The 24,857-nt window shown below is 38.2% G+C and overlaps 1 protein-coding gene across 1 annotated transcript in view; it reads left to right on the forward strand.

Moving 5' to 3' along the window:
- Nucleotides 1-24,680: 24,680 nt before the first annotated feature.
- Nucleotides 24,681-24,857, forward strand: part of LOC141507276 (lactotransferrin-like) — a 35,655-nt gene continuing 35,478 nt past the window's right edge. Inside the window, exon 1 of the mRNA XM_074214787.1 lies at nt 24,681-24,807. Within this exon, the coding sequence (XP_074070888.1) occupies nt 24,765-24,807 (43 nt within the window). The 5' untranslated portion in view covers nt 24,681-24,764. The remainder of the gene's footprint in view (nt 24,808-24,857) is intronic.

Raw genomic sequence — 24,857 nt, forward strand, 5'->3', positions numbered from 1 at the left:
CCATTCCCTAAGCATCACCCTCTTTCCAGCCTACCATAGAGGGGTATTTAATAGAAGTACCCGACCTTTGGAGTCTTTGCTTCTTCCAGGCTCTCATCCAGAAGGATAGGCCTTTCTCATGTTCTTCCTTAACCCACATGGAGCACTGTGGGCCTTACCATGTGGCCAGATTAAGCCAAACCTCAGGGCTGCCTGTCCTTCTCTCTTCCCCTCGCCCCTCTCTCCCTCTCTCTCTGTATTTCTCTCTGTCTCTCTCTGTCTCTGTCTCTGTCTCTCTCTCTCTCTCTCTCTCTGTGTCTCTGTGTCTGTCTCTCTCTGTCTCTCTGTCTTTCTGTTTCTCTCTCTCCCTCTCTCTCTCCCTCTCGGACTTACCTGGCCTGTCCTCAGGGTGCTTACTGCTTTTCTTAGTAATTTTGACCTATGTACTTTGTAGCAGTATTTTGCCATAAAAAATCCTAAGCAGTTTCAACATCTCAGAGACGGTGAGAATTCCTTCGCCTTTTCAGTGGCCTTAAATCTTCTGTCTCCAATCTCTAAATCTTTAATAATCAGTAATAGTCTGACTGAAGAGTCTGATCCCATTTTGGTGTTTTCTTGGCCAAGATACTGGAGTGGTTGGCCATTTCCTTCTCCAACTCATTTTACAAATGAGGAAAGTATCACAGTTAAGTGTCTTGCCCAGGGTGACAAAGCTAGTAGGTGACTGAATTTGAACTCAGGTCTTGGTGACTCCAGGACTTTGCTTTCCACTATCACCAAATCATCAGAACTTTTCATATCTTGGCTTCCTCATCTATAAGATAAGGATAATAAAACCTACTCAAATAACTGTACAGCGTCAAATTAGACAATATTTATAGAAGTGGCTTGAAGAATTCATCATATGTGAGGTATTATTACACTTCCCACACACATACCCCCACCCCCCCCACTCAGATAATTGGCTCATTCTAGATCTTCCAGAAATGGTAGATGAGGACATTTTTATTTCATTATTATTATTATTATTACTTTCTTCAGACAGGGAATTTCATTAGCAAGGAAGTCCCTCTATCAATGAAGCTCAACAATTTATAATTTAGAATGTTGCCAGGGATCTCAGAGGTTAAGTGACTTGTTTAGATTTCCAGAGCCAGTGGGCCTCAGAAGACCCCAGTCCTCCCAACTCTGAGGCTTGACCTTTATTTTAACTTCTCTGAAATTCCCTACATTATGTAACAAATAGTTCTTGTTCTCTTAGCATATTTAGCCTTAACCTCCTTATCTCCCCTCTTCTTCCCACCCTGATTCCACCTTCCAGCCCTAAATGTATTCATGAATCTGGGGTGAGGGAGGATTGTTTTCCATCCAGGGTGGAGTCATTTTTTTACCCCATGCGGTTACTACACGGAATAATAATGTGAGGCCCTCAAAGATAGGGTGGGTTCCATCACAAAACAGAATATTGGGTTTGATTTTCTCCAGGGGATTGTCCAACCCTGCCCTGATCTTGGCCAGGCTGATCTTTAGAGAACTTGGGGAGGCAGAGTTTGAAAGATTATTTGTGCAGGCTTGGAGAAGGGCCAAGTACCTACAGTTTACATATCCACTCCCCACACCCCCTCCAACTCCCATCCTTGAAGGTTTCTGAGTTTCAGGTTATCTTTAACCCTTGCTCAGACTCTTCAGTTTTCTGCCATTCAGCACTTGGAAATTCTGAGATCCTTGAAACAATGCTTATTGCAGATGATAGGGGTCTTGGGGGAGGGGTTGGAATGTCACCAGCCTCTGTATGCTTTCAGTTTATTTTTTTAAATTTTTTAAATTTTTTTTAGGTTTTTGCAAGGCAAATGGGGTTAAATGGCTTGCCCAAGGCCACACAGCTAGGCAATTATTAAGTGTCTGAGACCGGATTTGAACCCAGGTACTCCTGACTCCAGGGCCAGTGCTTTATCCACTGCACCACCTAGCCGTCCCTTCAGTTTGTTTTTTAATCCCTTTTTTATGAACTTTATTGACATCAATAAACATATCCATAAACAAAAAGAAGAATGATGTTTTTCTTATTGTCCTACTTTCCATTTCACTGAATTTCCTTCGGTTTCATAGCATCTTTTAATATTTCATTGATGTTTTTTCTTTTCTTTCTTGCATCATTATCACTATTGTCTCTCTGAATCCCTTCTACATTCTCCCTGTTATTTATCAGTGTCCTTCCTAACATGTGCCCACAACTGAATACAATAGTCTGGATGTGATATGATAAGAACAATGGAACTCTCCTTATTTTTGGGAGCTCTGACTCCAATGAAATATAAGATCACTTTAGTGTTTTTGATTGCTAATACATATTGCTTACTCAAATTGAGCTTGTGGATCACTAAAACCCTCAGATCTTTTCAAACTCAATAGTTCAAGTTTCCTCTACCATCTTAGGAATTTGCATTCAAATCTGGTCTCAGGCACTTACTAACTGTGAGCAAGTCAAGCAACCTTAATTGCTCATTTCCAGGGCCATCTCCAGTTAACCTAATTCATATCTGTCTACTGGCCCCAGATGGCCCCAGAGGAGAAAGTGAGGTTTGTGACTAAGCACAGCATTCCCTCACCCATATCCAATTCACCTGCATGTCATGACATCACATCTTGGTGTCTTAAGTCTTCTTTGAGAATGAAGGAAAAAATATTATCACCATTTTAGAATTTTCAGATCGAAAGGGACCAAGAGATCAATCTTCTCCAACATGCTCATACTTACAAATGAGAAAATTAAGGATCAGAAGACATGGCTTTTGACTCAAAGATCAGTGCTCACCTGAATAAAATTCAGAGCCTGACCTATTCATCAGAATGTGTCTTATAAACTCAGTAGACATAATAGATTTAAAAACAAAACAAAACAAAAACCAAATCCACAAATTTTTCCTTTTAGCATCCTAGCCTTTGAAATGGAAAGAACACATTTGAAGGTGTAAGAGTAAAAATATTTGAGAGAGAGAGAGTGTGTGTGTGTTTCTCCAAATGATCAGGGAGCACTTTTTCTCAAAGATGAATATGTGGTGGGTTTAATCTTGTTAAATCTGGCAGGATAGAGGCCAAGTTGCTTATTTGAGCTCAAAAATAGTTTCCTGCTCCTGAGCATTGGTTAATTTTATATTTCTTCACTTGTCTTTGAAATAGATTGCTTGGTTTTTTTTTAGTAACTTTTTTTATGAAATCAATGACATTGCTTGATGTTGCAATAAGAGCCTAGCAATGTGTTTGCTACACACCTGATTCAAATATCTTCCCTAGAGTGATGTAAAAAATCTGGTTCTAAAACTGAGATCCAATTCATTTTAATCAATCCTTCAACAAGCATTTTTTAAGAGACTGTTAAGTTATAGAGATTGGGAATACAAGGGCATAACAGTCTTATTCACAAATAATAATATTGTCCTTCATTTTCAAAGAAGACCACCACATCAGGGAGGTGATGCCATGATAAGCACATGAATTGTATTTGAGTGAGGAGGGGACTGTGCTAAGTCACCAGCCTCACTTTCTCCTTCAGAACCAGTGACTACTGGAAATGAAAGGGAAGGACTAAAGAAATGTATTTTGGACACATTGAGTTTAAAACATCCATCCCTCTTCAAAACTTTCTTATTCCCATCAAGGGCATCATCATCCACCCAGACACCCTGGCTCTCAACTTCTCTGCCATCCTCCCTCATCTCCTCCCCCACTCCCCTGTTGCTAAGTCCTATCAAATTCTCTTATAAATGGCCCCTTTTTTCTTCTGTCACTTCCACCATCCTGCTGTAAGCCCTCATTTTTTGGTGCCTAGACTATGGTAATAGCCTGCTTTGGAATTATTCTGTCTATTTTCTGTCCTTATTCTAGTCCATCCTCTACTTGATGGCAGACACTCTTACTCAATCTACTGGACCCCATGTTACCTCTAGGATCAAATGTAAAATTTTCTTTGTGAGTATTGAAACCCTTCACAACTTGGTCCTTTCCTACTTTTCTAATCTAGTCATAGAAGATTCTAATCATCTAGTCTAGAAATGGATGTCAGGTGGACACCAAAGATGGATGAACAGTCCTGAAAAGGACTCATAAGCCCTCACACCAGAAGTGCTAGTCTGAGGAGTCCTCATCTATGGCTCCAAGAAGATATAGCATGTATAGTGGCTATGCCACAGTAACACCATCTTGGCAGATGGGCTAAACCAGATAGCCAAGAGGCCTCATATTTGTTGATGAGTTAAGTAGGGTGTTTACCCCCATCCATGCATGTGAAGACTTCCCCCAGTGAAATGGGTCAATTTGTTCCTATGGCCACAAAAGCTGCTTAAGTAGGCTGGGAAGTGGAGTACATAGACTCAGATTTTAAAGATGCCAAGGTCATCCAATGACTCCAGGGCACTGCCAGTCCTCCTGACTTTGTCTTGCCACTGGTTTTTGATGATTCTGGAAGAGAGTTAAGCTGATAACTTTGTGCAACTCTGTCTCACTTAAATTCAATTTACCCATAAGTCAGGACATCCCCTTGTGATGTCATTGGTCCTCTTCTAAATGAAAGACAGATAATAGTTTTCTTACTTTTACTGTATCGAGTCAGAAAACAAATAACCAAAAACTCACAGAAGTTACACAACCACTATTAACTCTAAAACTACCAAAGAGCTCACACAGGTTTTTAAAACCACAATTAACTCTAAGGAATAAAATAAAATAAAACAGAATTAAAAATAAGGCTAAGCAAAATGATTTCTTTATTCCATTAGAGGAGGGACACTAGTTAGGATTTTCTCTAGGCAATTCCATTTATTGTGGGTAAATCTCAATACATATAGTACTTATACATGGTGAGCTGAAGTCCTGATAATGAGGCATGTTAGCAATAATAAAATAAGTTGATTCATAGGAGGACTTCACAACCATAATGTGGGTTCTGCAGATGTTTGCCTGAACTTGGGGGCCACCTGGGGTTGGTATGAAACAATTCTGGGATTATGCTGCAGCTGAGTTTATCCAGAGGGTGAGTGCGAAGGATAGTTGTTATGTCAAACTCAGAGCACAGTTTACCTACTGGGTCTTAGCTCTGGAAAACAGTGTCTCATAGTAAAAAAAGATGAGTTAAAAGAGAGCCATGGTCTTGGTATGAGGCTCCTGACAACTGTCCTCTACATATATCCTCCTGGCTGTGCCTAGCACAAGATGTTTCTCTTATTTCTGTGCATTTTCCTCTGTTCCCTAGATCTAGAATGGTCTCCTTTCTCCTCTCTGCCTCTTGGTTTCCCTGGCTTCTTTTAAGGCTCAGCTTAAAACTAACTAACCCTTTTTTCCAGGGCTCACTCTTTGGGAGAACTCATTTATGTTTATTCATTTATCAAGGAATTTTTGCCTACTTTGATAAGGAGATTTGCTAACTACTCATGATGGTCTTTTTCTTCAAGGAAGGATTTCCAGCATTTTGTTGTTAGCTGAAAAGAAGTTAACTATTAACTTCCCTTCAAGAGAAATCAGGAAAGTGACTTTTATTCTGAATCCTTTATTATATTCCTAGGCTGCAGATATTTGATGTACAGTAGATAGTTTTAATTCTGATATCATATACCCCTTGGAGATATGAGAATGAAAGAGAGATCACCCAACCATAGGGGTTGTGAATCCTGGCTGTCCCTTTTCCATTAGACTTTTGATACAGGTTTTTTCTTATTCTCTGGAAAGAAGGAATTTGCAGTCTCTATGTCTGCAAACTAGCCATATCTTCATATTAATGGCTCAATAACACATATACTCTACATATAAATGAGGAAACTACTGTCAAATGAAATTAATTGATTTGCCTAATGTCACAGAGCTAGTGATGACAGCAGGATTTAAAACCAGACCCCCTGACTCAAAAAACAAGTGCTCTTTCCACTGCCTTTTTGTACTAGCTTCAATATGCAGAACTTGTCAATAAAGGTTCACCTTCACCTTCACCCAGTGTTCATGCAAACATAAATACCTTTGTCAGAAAGGTTTTCCACAAGTAAGAAGTTACAGCATCTCTCTAGGGAAAGAATTTTTTCATCTGTAACATGAGTCTATGTTGGGTAGAGTAGAGTGTTGATTTCTAAGGTCTCTTCCAGAGTTGACCTTCATTCTATATACATTGATCTAATGTTCTCATAAAGGGGAGGATGCTATCAAAGGGGAAGTAGAACAGTGGGGAGTAAAGCATGCCCACTCTGGGTGATGCTCCACAACATGTGTAGCATGGGTTGATTTAGCTAATCTTCTCAGGCTTCAGTTTCTTCCTCTTTAAAATGAGGGAGTTGGACTGGCTGGTCCCTTACATGTTTAGATCAATGATCCTTGTGTTAGTAGAACTTTTAATACTCTGATAGATCAATGTGTTATTCAGTCAAGACTCTTCATGACCCTATTTGGTGTTCTCTTAGTGAAGATATTGGACTATTTTGCTATTCCTTCTCCAGATTATTTTACATATGAGGAAACTGAGGCGGATAGGGTGAAATGATTAACCCAATCACCCAACTAGTTGAGACTTGAATTATTGTCTTAATGACTTTAGGTCCATACTCTATCTGCTCTCCCTGAGCCACCTGCTTGCTCTAAAATCAAGGTGGATTTGTGATTTGTTCTTTCTTTTTCTTTCAATTTTTGTCTTTATTATTCCAGTATCTTTTTTTGGGGGGTGCCCCAAGCTTCTATCAGAAACACAGCTCCATATTAATATTTCCATCATTCCAGCAGTTGTAGTGTAGCTGTGATTCTGATTGCTGAGGATTGAACAGAGAGTAGAGGAAAGGGTATGAATAAGCTACAACAATGAACAAGGAAGTGAAAAAGAGCAGATTAGAAAAAGGATGCCATCTGGGAAAGGTATGATCTAAAAGAACCAGATTTGAAAAGGATGCCATCAGGGAAAGGTATGATCTCATGTGGCAGGATGGTGACATAATAGAACTATGGCCTAAGCACCCCAGTGGTATTCTTGAATTGTCCAGGGAAATAAGAAGACCCCTAGCATGTTGGATAGAGCCCCTAGGATGAATTTATGGGAGGCCCTGGACAAAGAATGGAGACAAGGAATGGTTGGGATCCGTGGCATTGGAAGGAATATTCGTAATGAAACTGCAGCTCTAATTAAGGATCTGCAGGTCCTCAGCCCTCAGAAGATATGCATATGAGAGGTACTTAGTAAAAGTCTTCTGAACTGAATTCCAGAGCCAAGGGGAATGTGTTGAAATAGTGAACAGACCTGTGAGAGGCAGGAAATAGGTAAGGATGCCTGAGAAACCCTTGTGGATATCTTTACATGGAACAGCAGAAGGGAAAAACAACTTGAGGTTCTGTGGTCTCTGGGAACAAGGTCCAAATTCATGTCTCATGGTTTTGCCTCCAACTGAGGTTTTTTGTTTGATTTGTTTTTGTTTTTTAAAATTCATTCGTTTTAATCATGTCCAACTCTCTGTGACCCCATTTGGATTTTCTTGGCAGACATACTGGAGTGGTTTGCCATTTCCTCATCCAGCTCATTTTCCAGATGAAGAAACTGAGACAGACGGGGGAAATGACTTGCCCAGGGGCACATAGCTAGGAAGAGTCTGAGGTCAGATTTGAACTTCTTGACTCCAGGCTCAGTGCTCTATTCCTAGCAGTCATTGTTTTTTGTTTGTGTATGCATACATTTGCCTTTGGAAATATACTTTGTCAGTAAAACAAGAAACCAAGCAAAGGGATCTAATTTTGAATGCACCTCTGCCCTGTGATAGCAGCTTCTGGGGCCTGTTTTCAAAGCCAGAGATAGCAAGGCAGTGCTCTTTACTAGTAATTGCTTTTCCCTTTCTCCTGATCAGATGATTGAGAGACCAGGCAGATTCAGAAAACGAAATTGCTCTTTGATGTCATTGAGATGTAACTACCCATCAACTCCCAACTCCTCAGAGCCAGGACAAAGTAGATTACTTGCTATTCCACACAGTCCACTGCTGTGCCTGGACTTCCTGTATCTTGTGTTTGGAATGTCTTTTCTCCCCCTCATTCTCCTGGTGTTCACTAAAATGACCTATCCATTTTGAAACCACCTCTACTAGGCCACGTTTTCCCTGTCTTCTCTCCTCTCTTCACACTCCAACACATACATACTGGCTCTGCATCCCTAGGCAAGTCATTTATCCTTTGAGGACTCTTAGACAACTAATGGTGTGAGTTGTAAATCTTGGGTCTGGATAGGAAAAAAAAAGTACTATCACCATACTTGACTGTATGAAGGACTAGAAAGAAGATATATAGCTAAGGTTTCCATTTCCCTTAGGAACACAGCTTAGAGAATGCCCCATACTATACCAGGTCCTTAAAAATGTGTGTGGACTTGTTAAACTTCACTCAGTTTTGTCATTCTAAAATATCTTGGCTGTCCTGTTAATTAAAAAAAAAACAAGCCATCAAGTAGCCAAATCCTAAACCATCACCAGCATCAAGGACAAAATCCTTTAAAAGATGTAACAGATAAGGAAAAGAGCTTAGTTGAACCAGGTAAGGAAAAGCATAAATGACATTTCTAGGTCACAGAGCCTGGAAACGAAAGAGCCCAGCTCCTGTTCTCCTGGAGTACTTTGAATGTTAGAGTGGTCCTTTGACCTTAGTTGGGGAAGGAAATAATTCTCTCTTCCTGCGATCCCAAAAGATCCTGCTGAATTTTTTTTTTTAATGTGGCTGTCCTATCAAGGCATCAAGGAATACGGCATATTTTCTTATAATGTACTTGACCTCAAGATTTTCCTGGAGATCCTTATCTCACAATGACTCCATGTACTTCTGACCATGGCTATGTCTTTGCTGGTGTGAAAGCAGTGAGAGGTGAAACCTTCTTTTAGTTTCTTGCTTGCTTCATAACATCTATTCTCGATGTCAAAGCAGAAGTATAAGACAACACCCTCTGATGTCATTGGTCCTCTTCCAAAACTGAAGGATGAACAGCAAAGGGGAGGTCTCAGTTTTAGGGAAGTAAATTTTAAATGCAAAAGTTGAATACATCAAATAGTATGGTAATCACTGTGGTATGATGGAGAAAAATCCATCATTTGAAATTAGAAGAGTAGGGTTTGCATTCTAGATTCTGTGATTTAGTAGCTCTTTGGCCTCAAGTTAAGTATCTTTGGGGGCTCAGGGTGAAAGGGAGTAAGGAAACTGAGATCCATTTAAATCTTGTCCAACTCTTCAGGAACCCTATTCAGGTTTTTCTAGGCAAAGATATGACAATGATTTGCCATTTCTCTCTCTAGTTTATTTTACAGATAAGGAAACTGAGGTAAACAGGGTTAAGTGATTTGTCCAGGGTCACCTAGTTAGTGTCTGAGAACTGATTTTAACTCAGGTCTTGTTGACAACAGACCCAGTATGGTTCATTAAGTAGGGGTCTTTTTAGTGTTGTGGAAAGAATAGTATGTACATTTACCATGATAAAAACAAAACCAACTCAAATGCCTTACATGGGGATCAGAAGAGCCAAATTTAATCTTGACTCTGTCATCATTTAGTGTGTGATTTTGAACATCTCAATATAGTGAAAAAAGCACAGGGAGTTGGATTCAGAGGATTTGTATGGAAGAATGATGTTTTTGCTACTTGCCAGGAAATCTTATCTTCTCTAGGTCTTAGCTTTCTCAACATAAAAATGAGATGATCGGTTTATATGATCTTCAGTGTCCCTTCCAACCCTAAACCCCATGGGATAGGAATGACCTGTATGATCTATAAGGACCATGTCAAGCTTAAAAATTCTTTGAACTTGACTATAATAAGCACTTTTAACTAACTCACTATATATTATTTCCTTCAATTCTCACAACCTGGGTGAGGTGGGTCAGGCAATTGTGGTTTAGAGAATTAAATATCTATCCCAAGGTCACACAGTTAGTATCTGAATCAAGATGAAATCCTAGACTTAGGACCTTGAGATCATAGGATGGAAGAGACTTTATTAATCATCTGCTGAGAACTAGTCAGTGAATTCAGTTCTTATTAACATGCATAGGATACCACTGAAACAATCCCCAGCAGAAATATGAATCATGCCTAGACCTCTTTATAATCAATTCCAATCTGTTTGCTATCTGGTAAATAGGCTCCTCTTTGATTGACTGCATTTGAGTAGCTGGAACTGAGGGGAAGAGGACATTCAAAAGGTGGACTGCTGTTGCTGAATTCCATACAACTCCTTGTGAACCTGGGGACCATAGTCTACCAGTACTGTCCATGGAGCTTTCTTGGAAAAGATACTGGAGTGGTTTTGCCATTTTCTTCTCCAATAGATTAAAACAAACAGAGGTTAAGTGACTTGCTCAGCATCACACAGCTAATATGTGTCTGAGTTCAGATTTGAATCCAGAGCTTCCTGACTCTAGGACCAGTGCACTATCTGTTGAGCCATTTAGCTACTTCTCAAATCATTAGTTATGCTATGGTCATTCTCTATATATCCTGTGCCATTGGTAATCATCTTGACTTTTGTCCTGCCATTGGACTTACATGACTCAGGAAGAGAAAGTGAGACTTTATGTAACTCGGCCTCACTTACATTCAATTCACCCATGAGTGAAGATATCATCCATGATGTTACTGGTACTCTACTAAAGGAAGGATGAATAACATCAGTCCTCCTTAATCCAAAGAGCCCAAGGACAAACAAAAAAACTGTCAAAAGGGATGGGGGGGGGAACCCTGAGGCTCATATTCATAGGCTACATGTGGGCATCTTTCAAATAAAGAGGACCTGTCATGGGAGTTTGGCTAATTTTTCATTACAAGGTTTTAAGCTCATTTTCAACACTTGATTGACTTGGGGCAGCTGGTGGCACAGTGGATAGAGCACTGGCCCTAGAGTCAAGAGGACCTGTTCAGGTCTAGCCTCAGACACTTAATAATTATCTAGCTGTGTGACCTTGAGCAAGTCACTTAAAAAACAAAGACTTGATTGCCTAAAGACTAGAGATTCATGTTGTTAGCATCACTTTGTTTCCCGAGTGCAGAACAGACATGAGGAACCCTAGGCAGATATTCTCTAATATTTGGCATGGAACATTCTGGGCAATTAAGGCAAAGGAACTGAATTAATTTGAGGCTTCCTCAGGTTGGTGATGCTTCTTGAATATTCTTCTTCTACCATGGTTTAAGTAAATCTTTTTTATTTAACTTTTGAATGACCTATGAGTGTCTAAGATCAAAACTAAACCACAAAGGAAAGACCTGAATCAAGCTCTGTCAAGAATAAGACCCAAGGCCTGACCCCTTACAAGATAGCTGGGATTCATTCACAGAATGCACTTTGGGGGAAAAGTTAAGCCAAGAAGATGAAGAAGGCTAATATCTTTGGAATGGATTCCAGATCTAGCTATGTAGCTCAGCCAGTCAAAGAGGTTATTCACCCTGTGCTCAGTAGATTAGAACCAGACCCAGAACACCTATGCACACCACAGATCTCTCCAAAACACTTGCATTTCATTTCCTCACAGCTCTCATTGACCAGCCCCTCTTTTCTCTCACTATAGTGAGAGAAAAGAGGGGCTGGTCAATGAGCCTATACTTTCTTAGTTTACACAGAGTTGACAACTGATATAATTCACCATAAGGAAGAAGTAAAGCAGTTGGTTTCCAGGAGAGCTGTGAGGAAATGAAATGCAAGTGTTTTGGAGAGATCTGTGGTGTGCATAGGTGTTCTGGGTCTGGTTCTAATCTACTGAGCACAGGGTGAATAACCTCTTTGACTGGCTGAGCTACATAGCTAGATCTGGAATCCATTCCAAAGATATTAGCCTTCTTCATCTTCTTGGCTTAACTTTTCCCCCAAAGTGCATTCTGTGAATGAATCCCAGCTATCTTGTAAGGGGTCAGGCCTTGGGTCTTATTCTTGACAGAGCTTGATTCAGGTCTTTCCTTTGTGGTTTAGTTTTGATCTTAGACACTCATAGGTCATTCAAAAGTTAAATAAAAAAGATTTACTTAAACCATGGTAGAAGAAGAATATTCAAGAAGCATCACCAACCTGAGGAAGCCTCAAATTAATTCAGTTCCTTTGCCTTAATTGCCCAGAATGTTCCATGCCAAATATTAGAGAATATCTGCCTAGGGTTCCTCATGTCTGTTCTGCACTCGGGAAACAAAGTGATGCTAACAACATGAATCTCTAGTCTTTAGGCAATCAAGTCTTTGTTTTTTAAGTGACTTGCTCAAGGTCACACAGCTAGATAATTATTAAGTGTCTGAGGCTAGACCTGAACAGGTCCTCTTGACTCTAGGGCCAGTGCTCTATCCACTGTGCCACCAGCTGCCCCAAGTCAATCAAGTGTTGAAAATGAGCTTAAAACCTTGTAATGAAAAATTAGCCAAACTCCCATGACAGGTCCTCTTTATTTGAAAGATGCCCACATGTAGCCTATGAATATGAGCCTCAGGGTTCCCCCCCCATCCCTTTTGACAGTTTTTTTTGTTTGTCCTTGGGCTCTTTGGATTAAGGAGGACTGATGTTATTCATCCTTCCTTTAGTAGAGTACCAGTAACATCATGGATGATATCTTCACTCATGGGTGAATTGAATGTAAGTGAGGCCGAGTTACATAAAGTCTCACTTTCTCTTCCTGAGTCATGTAAGTCCAATGGCAGGACAAAAGTCAAGATGATTACCAATGGCACAGGATATATAGAGAATGACCATAGCATAACTAATGATTTGAGAAGTAGCTAAATGGCTCAACAGATAGTGCACTGGTCCTAGAGTCAGGAAGCTCTGGATTCAAATCTGAACTCAGACACATATTAGCTGTGTGATGCTGAGCAAGTCACTTAACCTCTGTTTGTTTTAATCTATTGGAGAAGAAAATGGCAAAACCACTCCAGTATCTTTTCCAAGAAAGCTCCATGGACAGTACTGGTAGACTATGGTCCCCAGGTTCACAAGGAGTTGTATGGAATTCAGCAACAGCAGTCCACCTTTTGAATGTCCTCTTCCCCTCAGTTCCAGCTACTCAAATGCAGTCAATCAAAGAGGAGCCTATTTACCAGATAGCAAACAGATTGGAATTGATTATAAAGAGGTCTAGGCATGATTCATATTTCTGCTGGGGATTGTTTCAGTGGTATCCTATGCATGTTAATAAGAACTGAATTCATTGACTAGTTCTCAGCAGATGATTAATAAAGTCTCTTCCATCCTATGATCTCAAGGTCCTAAGTCTAGGATTTCATCTTGATTCAGATACTAACTGTGTGACCTTGGGATAGATATTTAATTCTCTAAACCACAATTGCCTGACTCACCTCACCCAGGTTGTGAGAATTGAAGGAAATAATATATAGTGAGTTAGTTAAAAGTGCTTATTATAGTCAAGTTCAAAGAATTTTTAAGCTTGACATGGTCCTTATAGATCATACAGGTCATTCCTATCCCATGGGGTTTAGGGTTGGAAGGGACACTGAAGATCATATAAACCGATCATCTCATTTTTATGTTGAGAAAGCTAAGACCTAGAGAAGATAAGATTTCCTGGCAAGTAGCAAAAACATCATTCTTCCATACAAAGCCTCTGAATCCAACTCCCTGTGCTTTTTTCACTATATTGAGATGTTCAAAATCACACACTAAATGATGACAGAGTCAAGATTAAATTTGGCTCTTCTGATCCCCATGCAAGGCATTTGAGTTGGTTTTGTTTTTATCATGGTAAATGTACATACTATTCTTTCCACAACACTAAAAAGACCCCTACTTAATGAACCATACTGGGTCTGTTGTCAACAAGACCTGAGTTAAAATCAGTTCTCAGACACTAACTAGGTGACCCTGGACAAATCACTTAACCCTGTTTACCTCAGTTTCCTTATCTGTAAAATAAACTAGAGAGAGAAATGGCAAATCATTGTCATATCTTTGCCTAGAAAAACCTGAATAGGGTTCCTGAAGAGTTGGACAAGATTTAAATGACTCAACAACTGAAATGATATAAATGAGAATAAAATAAAAGGAATTTTATAGCCCATTTCCCATACAAGTTGATTTCACCTAAAGAATACTCAGAACTTTGAGAGGAAGAGACAGTCCAAATACTGCCTCATGAGAAAGAAGCTTGTTTTTCCAAATTAAGAATGAACAAAACAAGGACTGTCTCTGAAAAATAGGCCATCTGGTAGCCTGGCACAAAATGTCCAGGAATACTAAGTAATCCCCTGGCATCATCAGTAGCAGGGAGTTCCTTGCTTGTTTTTTCCTTCCCGAAGGTCATCATAAGGGAGTTCCCTAAAGTTGATTCTGCTATGGATTTTGGATAGGATGTCTTCAGGGGAGGTGGAATTGATTTGGGAAATTCAAGAACAGAAGCAAAAATAATTCATTTTCAAATAACTATGTTATTTTAGATTAAACTCTTAACTAGAGTTATTGAGTCAGTAGCTCCACTCACTCACTTAAGAGATAGAAGACATGTGTTCACCTTCTCTTTACTTCCATTCCTGGCTCATCAGTTCAACTCAGTCTGAAGAAATGAAATTCCATATATAGATGGCCAAGCCCCAGACAACCAAGATGGTTCAGATATCTTTCTGGTTCACCACCCTGGTTCAGGTCTCTTCCCTTCTCACTTTTGTCTTCTTGCTTTAAAATCTCTTCCCATTTGAATCCACTCTTCACAAAGCCATCAAAGTGATTTTCCTAAAACTCAGGTCTAACCATTTTACTTAGGCTCCCCACTATTCAATAAACTCCAGTGATTGCCTATTATCTCCTTTCTATGGCATTTAAAGCTCTTTACATCCTGGCCCCCTTTCCTACTATTCCAGGCTTTTTTTTTTTTTTATTTTACACTTTACCTGCTTCTTTACTCTTTATCATCTAGTCATGAAGGTCTATTTGGTAATTTTTAAAATTTTATTTATATAATTTAAAATTTGTGAAAAAAAGCATTTTACAATTTTTATGTTATTCTATTTTTTCAAATTACATGCAAAGGTAGTTTTCAACATTCATCTTTTTGTAAGATTTTTGAGTGCCATATCTTTCTGCTGCTCTCCCTTTCCTCTCCACAACATAGAGTAATCTGTACAATAATAAATAAGAATTTTTTTAACGTAGTAGAATAAAAAGATGATTGAACATGAAACTGCAAATCAGTTATGTGCGACTTGCTATTCCTTTTAAATATATAATAAAGTTAGCATATAAATTTCTTTTTTTCTCCCCCCCCACCAAGGGCTATCATTAAGCACAAATATATATATAATATATATATATATATATATATATATATATATATATATATATATGTGTGTGTGTGTGTGTGTGTGTGTGTGTGTGTGTGTGCATAAAATAACTTTGAACAAACTTTTATTGATCAATTCTTTCTCTGGATTCAGATAAAGTATTCTTTCATTTGTTCTTTGTAGTAAATTTGGCTATCTATAATAGTCAAAATGATTTATTTGCTCAAAGCTGTTCTTAAAACAATATTATTATTACTATATACAGTGTTCTCTGGATTCTGCTCATTTCATTCTTTATTATTTCATGTGAGTTTAAAAGCATATTTCTCTACAATTAGTGAGCTCATAATTTCTTGTAGCACAGTATTATTCCATCAAAATCATTTAACTATGTAGCTAATTGGGAAAACCATTTCCCAATTGATGAGCATTTCTGCAACTTCCAATGCTTTGCCACTACAAAGAGAGATGCTATAAATATTTTAGAATGTATAGATTCTTTTTCTTTTCCCCTAATCATCTTTGGAAATAGACCTAGAAGTGGTATTGCTGAGTCAAAGGGCTTAGGCAATTTAATAACTCTTTGGGCATAATTCCAAATTGGTATCCAAAAATGGTTGGATCAGTTCACAGTTTCACCAACAGAGAATTAATGTCCCAATTCTTCCACATTCCCATTAACATTTGACACTTGCTCCTTCAAACATTTTAGTCAATCTACTAGGTGTAAAAATGATATCTCAAGGTTGTTTTGATTATTTCTTTAATCAATAATAATTTAGAGCATTTTTATGTGACTATAAATTATTTTGATTTTTTCATTGGGAAAGCATCCTACTCATGTCCTTTAATCATTTATCAACTTGGGAATGACTCATATTCTTATAGATTTTACAAAGTTCTTTCTATATTTGTGATATGAGACCTTTATATAAGAAACTGTCTACACATTTCCTATCCCTTCCTCAATTTTTTGCTTTCTTGGCTTCATTTGTGTTATTTGTACAAAAAAAAAATTAATTTAATGTAACAGAAATTATCCATTTTATACCTTACTCTGTTCTTTATCTCTTGTTTATTCATAAATTATTCATATTGCTCATCTATCTATAAGTCTGATAAGTAATATGTTCCATGTTCTTCAAATTTCCTTGTAATATCTATATCTGTCATGTATCCATTTTGATCTTATCTTGGTATATTGTATAAGATAATGACCTATGCCCAATTTCTGCCAGACTATTTTCCAGTTTTCCCAACAATTTTTACCAAATAATGAATTCTTATCCCCAAATCTTAAAACTTGTCAAATATAAGGTTACTATATTTATTTGTAGCTGTAAATTGTTTGTCCACACTCCATTGAACTACCTTTCTATTTCTTGGCTGTTGAGTCCCAGTTCAGACATCATATGTTGAGTCCCTTTCCTGGACTCTTATGTTGAGTTTTAGTTCTGGACTCCCTCAATTTTCCCCAAGTGAGCATTGGAGGGGTGGGAGACAAGGATGACAAGGGAGATAAGTACTCCATTAAGATCTCCAAGTGCTCCATTTATTCACCAGAAAAAAGGTGCTTAAATATCCTTCCCAGTACCTAATCCACTCCCACTCCCGTGGCACTTAGTAAAACAATCTTCTGATGTTCAAGGACACTAGGTGAAGATAGTTTACAGTACTCCCACACACAACAATCCCTAACACTTGGCAGTATCAGATAGTTTTGATAATTACTGCCTTAACATATAGTATAACATCTGATACTACTACACAACCTACTTCCTTTATATTTTTTCTATTAGTTCCTTTGATATTCTTAACTTTTTGTTCTTTTGAATGAATTTTGTTATTCTTTTTTTCCTAATTAGTAAAACAATTTTTTTGATAATTTTATTGAAATGACATTGCCTATATAAATTAGGTAAAATAGTCATTTTTGATATATTGGCCCTGCCTAATGACTATAAATAATATATCTCCAATTATTTAAATCTAATTTTATTTGCATAAAGTTTTTTTTTATAATTTTGTTTATATAATTCCTGGCTTTGTTTTGGAAAGTGTGCTCTCAGGTAGTTTATACTGTCTAGAGTTATTTTATTTTATTTTTTATCTTTTTAGGTTTTTTTTGCAAGGCAAATGGGGTTAAGTGGCTTGCCCAAGGCCACACAGCTAGGTAATTATTGAGTGTCTGAGACCAGATTTGAACCCAGGTACTCCTGACTCCAGGGCTGGTGCTTTATCTGCTACGCCACCTAGCTGCCCCCCAGAATTATTTTAAATGAAATATCTCTTACTATAACTTTTTGAAGAGCTTTGTGATACATAGGAATGTTGATGATCTAGGTGAATTTATATCCTGCTTCATAGCTAAATTTGTTAGTTATTTCAACTACCATTTTAGTTGATTCTTTTGAATTCTCCAAGTATATCAATATATTGTCTGTGAGACGAGATAGTTTTATTACTCCATTCCTTCTTCTGTTTCCTTTCCATTTCTTTTTCTTCTTTTATTGCTATTTTTGGTGACATTGGGTATCCTTGTTCTATTCTTGATTTTACTGGGAAGGCTTCTAATTAATCCCTGCTACAAATAATGTTTGTTGATGGATTTTAGATGGAGACTTTTTATCAATTTTAGGAAAACACCATTTATGCAAATATCAAGTGTTTTTTTTAATAGAAATGAATGTTGTACTTTATCAAAAGCTTTTGCTGCATCTACTGATATAATCATTATTAAAAACCCTTTTATTATTATATAGTCAATTATGTTAATAGTTTATCTTATGTTAAACCATCTTTCTTGGTCAAAATGTATAATCTTTGTAAAATATTGCTTAGTAGTATGTAATAATCTTAAATAATGAGTTTTATTTAGGATTTTTGCATCTATATGCAATTAATGAAATTAATCTGTAATTTTCCTTCTTTTTTTACTTTTCTTGGTTTAGGTATCAGTATCATATTTGTTTCATGAAAGGAGTTTGGTACTATCTCTTCTTTGCTTATTATTTCAAATAATTTATTTAATTTTGGAATTAGTTGACCTTTAAATGTTTGATAGAATTCACTTGCCAATCTGTCTTGTCCTTGTGCCTTTTTAAAAAGCTTTCCTAAGGTTTCTTTTATGATCTGCTCAAATTCTTCTTCTAAAATAGGCCTATTTAGATATTTTATTTCCTCTTCTGCTAATCTTGAAAATTTATATTTCTTACAAATATTCTTCCATTTCACTTGAATTGTTAAATTTATTGTCATATAATTGGGCAGAATAACTCCTTATAATTGCTTTAATTTCATCTTTGTTAGTTGGTTATTTGCTTTCATTTATAGTATGGGTGATTTGGTTTTCTATTTTTTTTAAGTCAAATTAACCAATGGTTTATCTATTTCATTGTTTTTTCCATATAGCCAACTCCTTGTTTTGGTTATTAATTCAATGGTTTTATTCACTCAGTTTTATTAAACTCATCTTTAATTTTAGGATTTCCAATTTATTATTTAATTGGTAATTTTAATTTTTTTCTTTTTTTTCTATTTTTTAAAATTACAAATCCAATTCATTGAATTATTTTTTTCTTATTTTATTGGTATAAGCATTTTTATCTTTAATTTTTCCTCTGATTATTGCTTTTGTTGCATCCCACAGGTTTCAGGATGTTTCATTATTCACTTCTTTTTAATGAAATTATTGATTATTTCTATGATTTAACTCACTCATTTTTTTATAAATTTATTTTTTTAGTTCTTACTTTGTACAATTTTTTTTACATTAATAAAATATTCTTCTTTACAAGTAAACAAAAATACCCTTCCTCCCCCATGAATATAGATAGACTTGCTTGGGCGAAAAAAATGAAGGGGAGAGAAAAAAATTAAAATGAAAAAATAATAGTAATAATTGTAGGTATGGCCAGGTGGCGCAATGGCCGAAGCACCAGCCCTGGAGCTACGAGCACCCGAGTCCATATCCAGCCTCGTAAACCCAACAATCACCCAGCCGTGTGACATGCAAGCCACCCAATCCCCACTGCCCTGCAAAAACCAAAAAGAAAAAAAAGAAAAAAAGACCCAAAATAAAATAAAATAGTAATAATAGTAGGTGTGGCTGGGTGGCAGACAGAGCATTGGCCCTTGAGTCAGGAGCACCTGGGTCCAAATCCAGCCTCAGACACCCAAAGATCACCCTGCTATGTGGCCCTAGGCAGGCCATCCAGCCCCACTAGCCCTGCACCCTCCCCCAAATAATAATAATAACAAAAAATGTGCTTGAGTCTTTGTTCCAACACCAACAACTCTGTCATGGGTGGATCTCATTCTTTATGATAAGTCCATCACAAAAGTTACTTCCATATTTTTCCAACATTGCCATTGCTGATCGCAACTCCCTCCTTTCTTATTTCTCCACTACCTTGTACTCTATTTTCTCTCTCCTTTCACTCTGACTCCGCTGTAGGGTTGTTGACTGGCTCAGCATACAGATCCCTGATCCTGGGGCCAAGAAGCCCTGAGCCCCCATACACCCCTTAGGCCCAGCATCCACCTGGCCCCATGGTCCTGGGCAGGCCATCCAATCCCAGCCCCTTGCAAGAAGTAAGAAAGAAAATGTGTTATAATCTGACCAGTCTCCCCGCATGGTCCATCCTCTTCTCCTTTATTTACATCCCCACCCCTTCCTCCTGTTCCCCTCTCCTTCTTACTCCAGATGTCTATACCCCATTGAGTATATATGCTGTTTCCTCTCCTAGCCACCTCTGATGAGAGCAAAGGTTCCCTCATTCCCCCTTGACTCCCCCCTTCCATATCATTGCAATAGCTCATTGTAATAAAAAAATCTTATTATGTGAAATATCTTGGACTATCCCCCCCTCTCCTTTTTCTTTCTCCCATTACATTTCCCTTTTTTTCTATTGACTCCATTTTTACACCATATTTTATCTTCAAATTCAGCTTTCTCCTGTGCTTCAACTATAAAAGCTCTCTCTACCTGCTCTATTAACTGAGAAGGTTCATAGAAGTATTATCAGTGTCATTTTTCTATGCAGGAATACATGCAGTTCTTCCTCATTAAGTCCCTCATATTTCCCCCCTCTCCTCCAATCTCCATGCTTCACCTGAGTCCTGTATCTGAAGATCAAACCTTTTATTCAGCTCTGGACATTCCAAAAGGAACATTTGAAATTCCCCTGGTTCATTGAAAGTCCATCTTTTTCCCCTGGAAGAGGACATTCAGCCTTGCTGGGTAGTTCATTCTTGACTGCATTCTAAGCTCTTTTGCCTTCCGGTATATTATATTCCAAGCCCTACGAGCTTCCAATGTAGTTGCTGCCAAGTCCTGTGTGATCCTGACTGCAGCTCCATGATATTTGAACTGTGTCCTTCTGGCTGCTTGTAATATTTTCTCTTTGACTTGGGAGTTCTGGAACTTGGCTATAATATTCCTAGGGGTTGGTTTTTTGGGATCTCTTTCTCTGGGGGATCGGTGGATTCTCTCCATTTCTATTTTGCCCTCTGCTTCTAGAATATCAGGGCAATTTTCCTGTAGTAATTCTTTGAAAATGATGTCAAGGCTCTTTTCCTGATCATGACTTTCAGGTATTCCAATCATTTTTAAATTATCTTTCCTAAGTCTGTTTTCCATATCAGTTGTTTTTTCAATGAGATATTTCACATTTTCTTCTAATTTTTCATTTTTTTTGTTTTGAAGTATTGATTCCTGATTTCTGGTAAATTCATCAATCTCCCTGAATTCTATTCTTTGTCTGAAGGATTTGTTCTCCTCAGAGAGTTTTCTTATCTCTTTTTCCACCTGGCCAATTTTGCTTTTTAAAGCATTCTTCTCCTCAATAACTTTTTGAACTGTTTTGTCCATTTGACCTAAGCTAGTTTTTAGCATGCTATTTTCTTTAGCATTTTTTTGGATTTCCTTGACTAAGCTGCTGACTTCATTTTCATGTTTTTCCTGCATCTCTCTCCTTTCTTTTCCCAGTTTTTCTTCCAACTCCCTCATTTGATTTTCAAAGTCTTTTTTGAGCTCTATCATGGCCTGAGCCCAATTTCTGTTTTTCTTGGAGCCTTTAGATGCAGGAGCTTGTGCTTCCTCATCTTCAGACTGAGTATTTTGATCCTTCTTGGGCTCATTTGTAAAATATTTCTCAATAGTCTTCCTTTTGTTTCTCTGCTTGCTCATTTTCCCAGCCTGGGCCTGGTTTGGGGGTGCTTCCTGAGCTTTTGGGACACTCCCACAGGGGTCTCAGTGTGTGAGGCTCTGTCCTCCCTCCTGGTCTGTGAATGACTATAAGCACCTCCCTCTGCCATGGGGCTGAGGTGGGGGGGCCCTGCTGTTCTATGGTGGGGGGGGCCTAGACTTCAATCAGGATCTGAATGTAGTCAGAGCCCCAGAGTCCTGTTCCAGGGGCAGAGGACAGAGCTCACAGTTTCTCTTCACTCCCCTCCCTCAGCTCAATGGGCTCATGCCCTGGGGGCTCCTCCTTACCGGCTCCACCTGCTTCTGTTTCTGGCTCTGGGCTGCAGAAAGACCAAGCCGCTCCCTGTGTGCCCCGAGGGCTGGGCTCCACGTGCTCGCTCTGGCAGAGGTCCTCTGCTGTTCCCCCACTTTGTGCCCAGTGTTCCCCGGGGTGCAGCTCAGGAGACTCCCCCGCTGCTGTGAGCCACGGCTCCCAGTGCCCTGGGGCTGCCTCCGGGAGGCTGAAGTTCTTTCGCTCTGGCGGGCCACCCCTTCGACCCTGGGGAGCAGAACCTTTCTTCTCTTTTCCAGGTTACTTTGAGTCGGAGAACTGCCTCACTGGGTCCCTTTGTGGGTTCTGTCTCTCAGAAAGTTTAGTTAGAGTCCTTAGCTGATGAGTTTTATCAGAGAGCTCCTAAGACTCGATCCCTTCTTGTCGCCATCTTCAACTCACTCGTTCTTTAGGATTGTTTAATCTATAATTGGTTTTTATGTTTCTGTGGACTCTTATGAAATATAATTTTCATTGATTTATAATATGGAAAGAATATTTTTTAATATTTCTGCTTTTATCTATAAAATTTTTATGTCTTAATATATGGTCAGTTTTTTTAAAGGTACTGTGAACTATTGAGAAAAAAAGGTTATTCCATTTTTATTTCCATTCAGTTCTCTCCAGCTATACATCTATCATAGCCAGCTTATCTAAATTTCTATTCATTTCCTTTACTTCTTTCTTATTTATTTATTTTTGACTTTTATTCTTATTTATTTTTTGATAAGACTTATCTAGTTCTGAGAGGAAGATTGAAATCTCCCACTACTATAGTATTACTATACATCTCTATCTGTAATTCATTTTTTCTTTCAAAAATTTTGATGCTTTTGTTGCATATAAGTTCAGTATTGAAATTGCTTCATTGTCTATAGTACCTTTTATCAAAATGTAGTTAACCTGTTTTCACTCTGTTAATTAAATCTGTTTTAGCCACAGCTTTGTCTGAGTTCATGAGTACTATTCCTGAGTTTTTTACATCAAATGAAGCATGATAAATTCTATTCCAATCCTCCATTTTAATTTTGAATCTCTTTTTCATTCTTAAATATATTTCTTGTAAACAACATATTGTTAGATTCGTATTTTCAATCTATTCTGCCACACTTTTCTATTTTAAGAGTGAATTCATCCATTCACATTCAAAGTTACAATTACTATTTGTGAATTTCCATCCATCTTCTTATCCTTCTCAACCTCTACTTTTACCCTATCCCTGTTAACTTATCCTCTCCCCTTAACCTCCAGAGTGATTTAGTCACGGTGAACCCCAAGAAATCTTACCCATTGGAGAATGAGGACTTAAGGAGATACTTTTATGAAGATACAGCTATACTTCCCTGATTCTGACTCTAATCACTTCATAATTTCTCCAAGCCTGAACAAGGGCTGGATTGGTTTAGAGCACCAGAGGGCAAGTTTATATAAACTCCCACACGGGAGTATGAATATTAGGGGATGCACTTTTTAAAGCACCTTCAAAGCATTGCAAAAATCCCTGTATATGGAGACTGTTGATATCTCTCTTTAAATGCCAATTATAATGCATTAAAGCAGGTCTCTGAAGGACCTCTATTGGACAACATGCCTTATTGGCAGGTTTTCTAATTCATTTTATAAAATAATATTTTAGGGCAAGTCTGTATGGTGCTAAGTTTTCTCATTTATAAAGTAGAAGCATTGGATTAGATGACCCTCAGGATTCCTGGCAGCGTTAAATCTTTGTTCTAATATTCTTTAAAGATATTTTATGATTGAAATAAGCATTTCTCTTTCTCCTCTCCCCCCACCCCCCCCGCCCCCAACACACATTGGTCAGAATGAATGATTTCACTATATTCAGATACTGTGATTCAGGTACTGACTCCATTCATTTACATTATAAATATTTCTTTATTTGAAGGAAATTAAGAGAAGCTAAGCTATGTAGTGGATATTGAGCTGGGATCCAAGCCAGGAAGAATTGATTTAAATCATGTGTCCGAGGGGTACTGATTATGTGACCCTAAGCAAGTCTCTTTACCTTGCAAAATTTCAGGCAACTTTCTAAGACTTTAAATTGCAGACATAGCTTAGTAGAGGGAGTTTTATGAACTAGGAATTTCTTATGTCAATGAAATCAAATCTGGCGATATATAAAGCAGTTAAGGTGTATGAGTGGTAGACTTTTGAGTCAGTATGACATGAGTTCAAATCCAGCCTTGAGTACTAACCAGCTGTGCCATCCTGGACAAGTCACAAGCTATCCTAGCTTCAATGTCTTTATCTGTAAAATGGGGATAATAATAATAATGTCTATCTCACAGTGTTGTTGGGAGGTGGCATACATAAAGGGCTTTGCAAACCTAAAAGTGTTATTTTATAGATATTGGCTATTATTTTGATTATGGTGATTATTACAGGTTCAGTCCTATTCCCATCCTAGGGAAATAAAAGCAGTAGTGAAGGAAGAAACGTCCCAATTTCAGGGTTTATTCAGTGACAACACAACCTGCTTCTTACCTATTCTCATTAAAAAGGGGTTATTGAATTAGGAATAGGTCTTTCCCACTTTGAATCTGGCCAAGCTGACTTGTAGTGGGGGATTCTCTCCATCAGTCATAGTGTGTGGCCCCTGAGGTGCTTAACTCACAAAACATATACTGATTTTCCTTATTCTTTCTCCTCCAGTCCCATCCCCATTAATCAGCATTCCTTCCCTAGCTACTTGCCCTGCAGTTCTGTAACAGAGCCCAAATTTTTCTGAAAATGCAATAACCAGAGGAGGGCAGGGGGAGGGGAAGAAGGGGAAGGGGGAGGGGAAAGGAAAAGGGAGAAGAAGGTGGCTGAGTAGCTATTGGGTAACAAGGAAGGACAAACACTGTTAGGTCACCAATTCTGCTAACACAGCTCCTGTTTCTCTATAAAAGGGCCAGGAGAGCAGCTAGGAAGCCATCACAGAATCTGGGGGTCATTCTGTGATAGAAGCCCCGTCACCCCCTCGCTGCCAGACCCAGAACCAACAAAGAAATGAGACTCACTTTCTCCGCCTTATTATCCTTCGGGATACTAGGTGAGTGACCACTGAATGGCTGTTTGCTTTAGAGGGGGAATGCCAGGCTC

Source organism: Macrotis lagotis, chromosome 1, assembly GCF_037893015.1.
Source record: "Macrotis lagotis isolate mMagLag1 chromosome 1, bilby.v1.9.chrom.fasta, whole genome shotgun sequence".
Classification (NCBI taxonomy): Eukaryota; Metazoa; Chordata; class Mammalia; order Peramelemorphia; family Peramelidae; genus Macrotis; species Macrotis lagotis.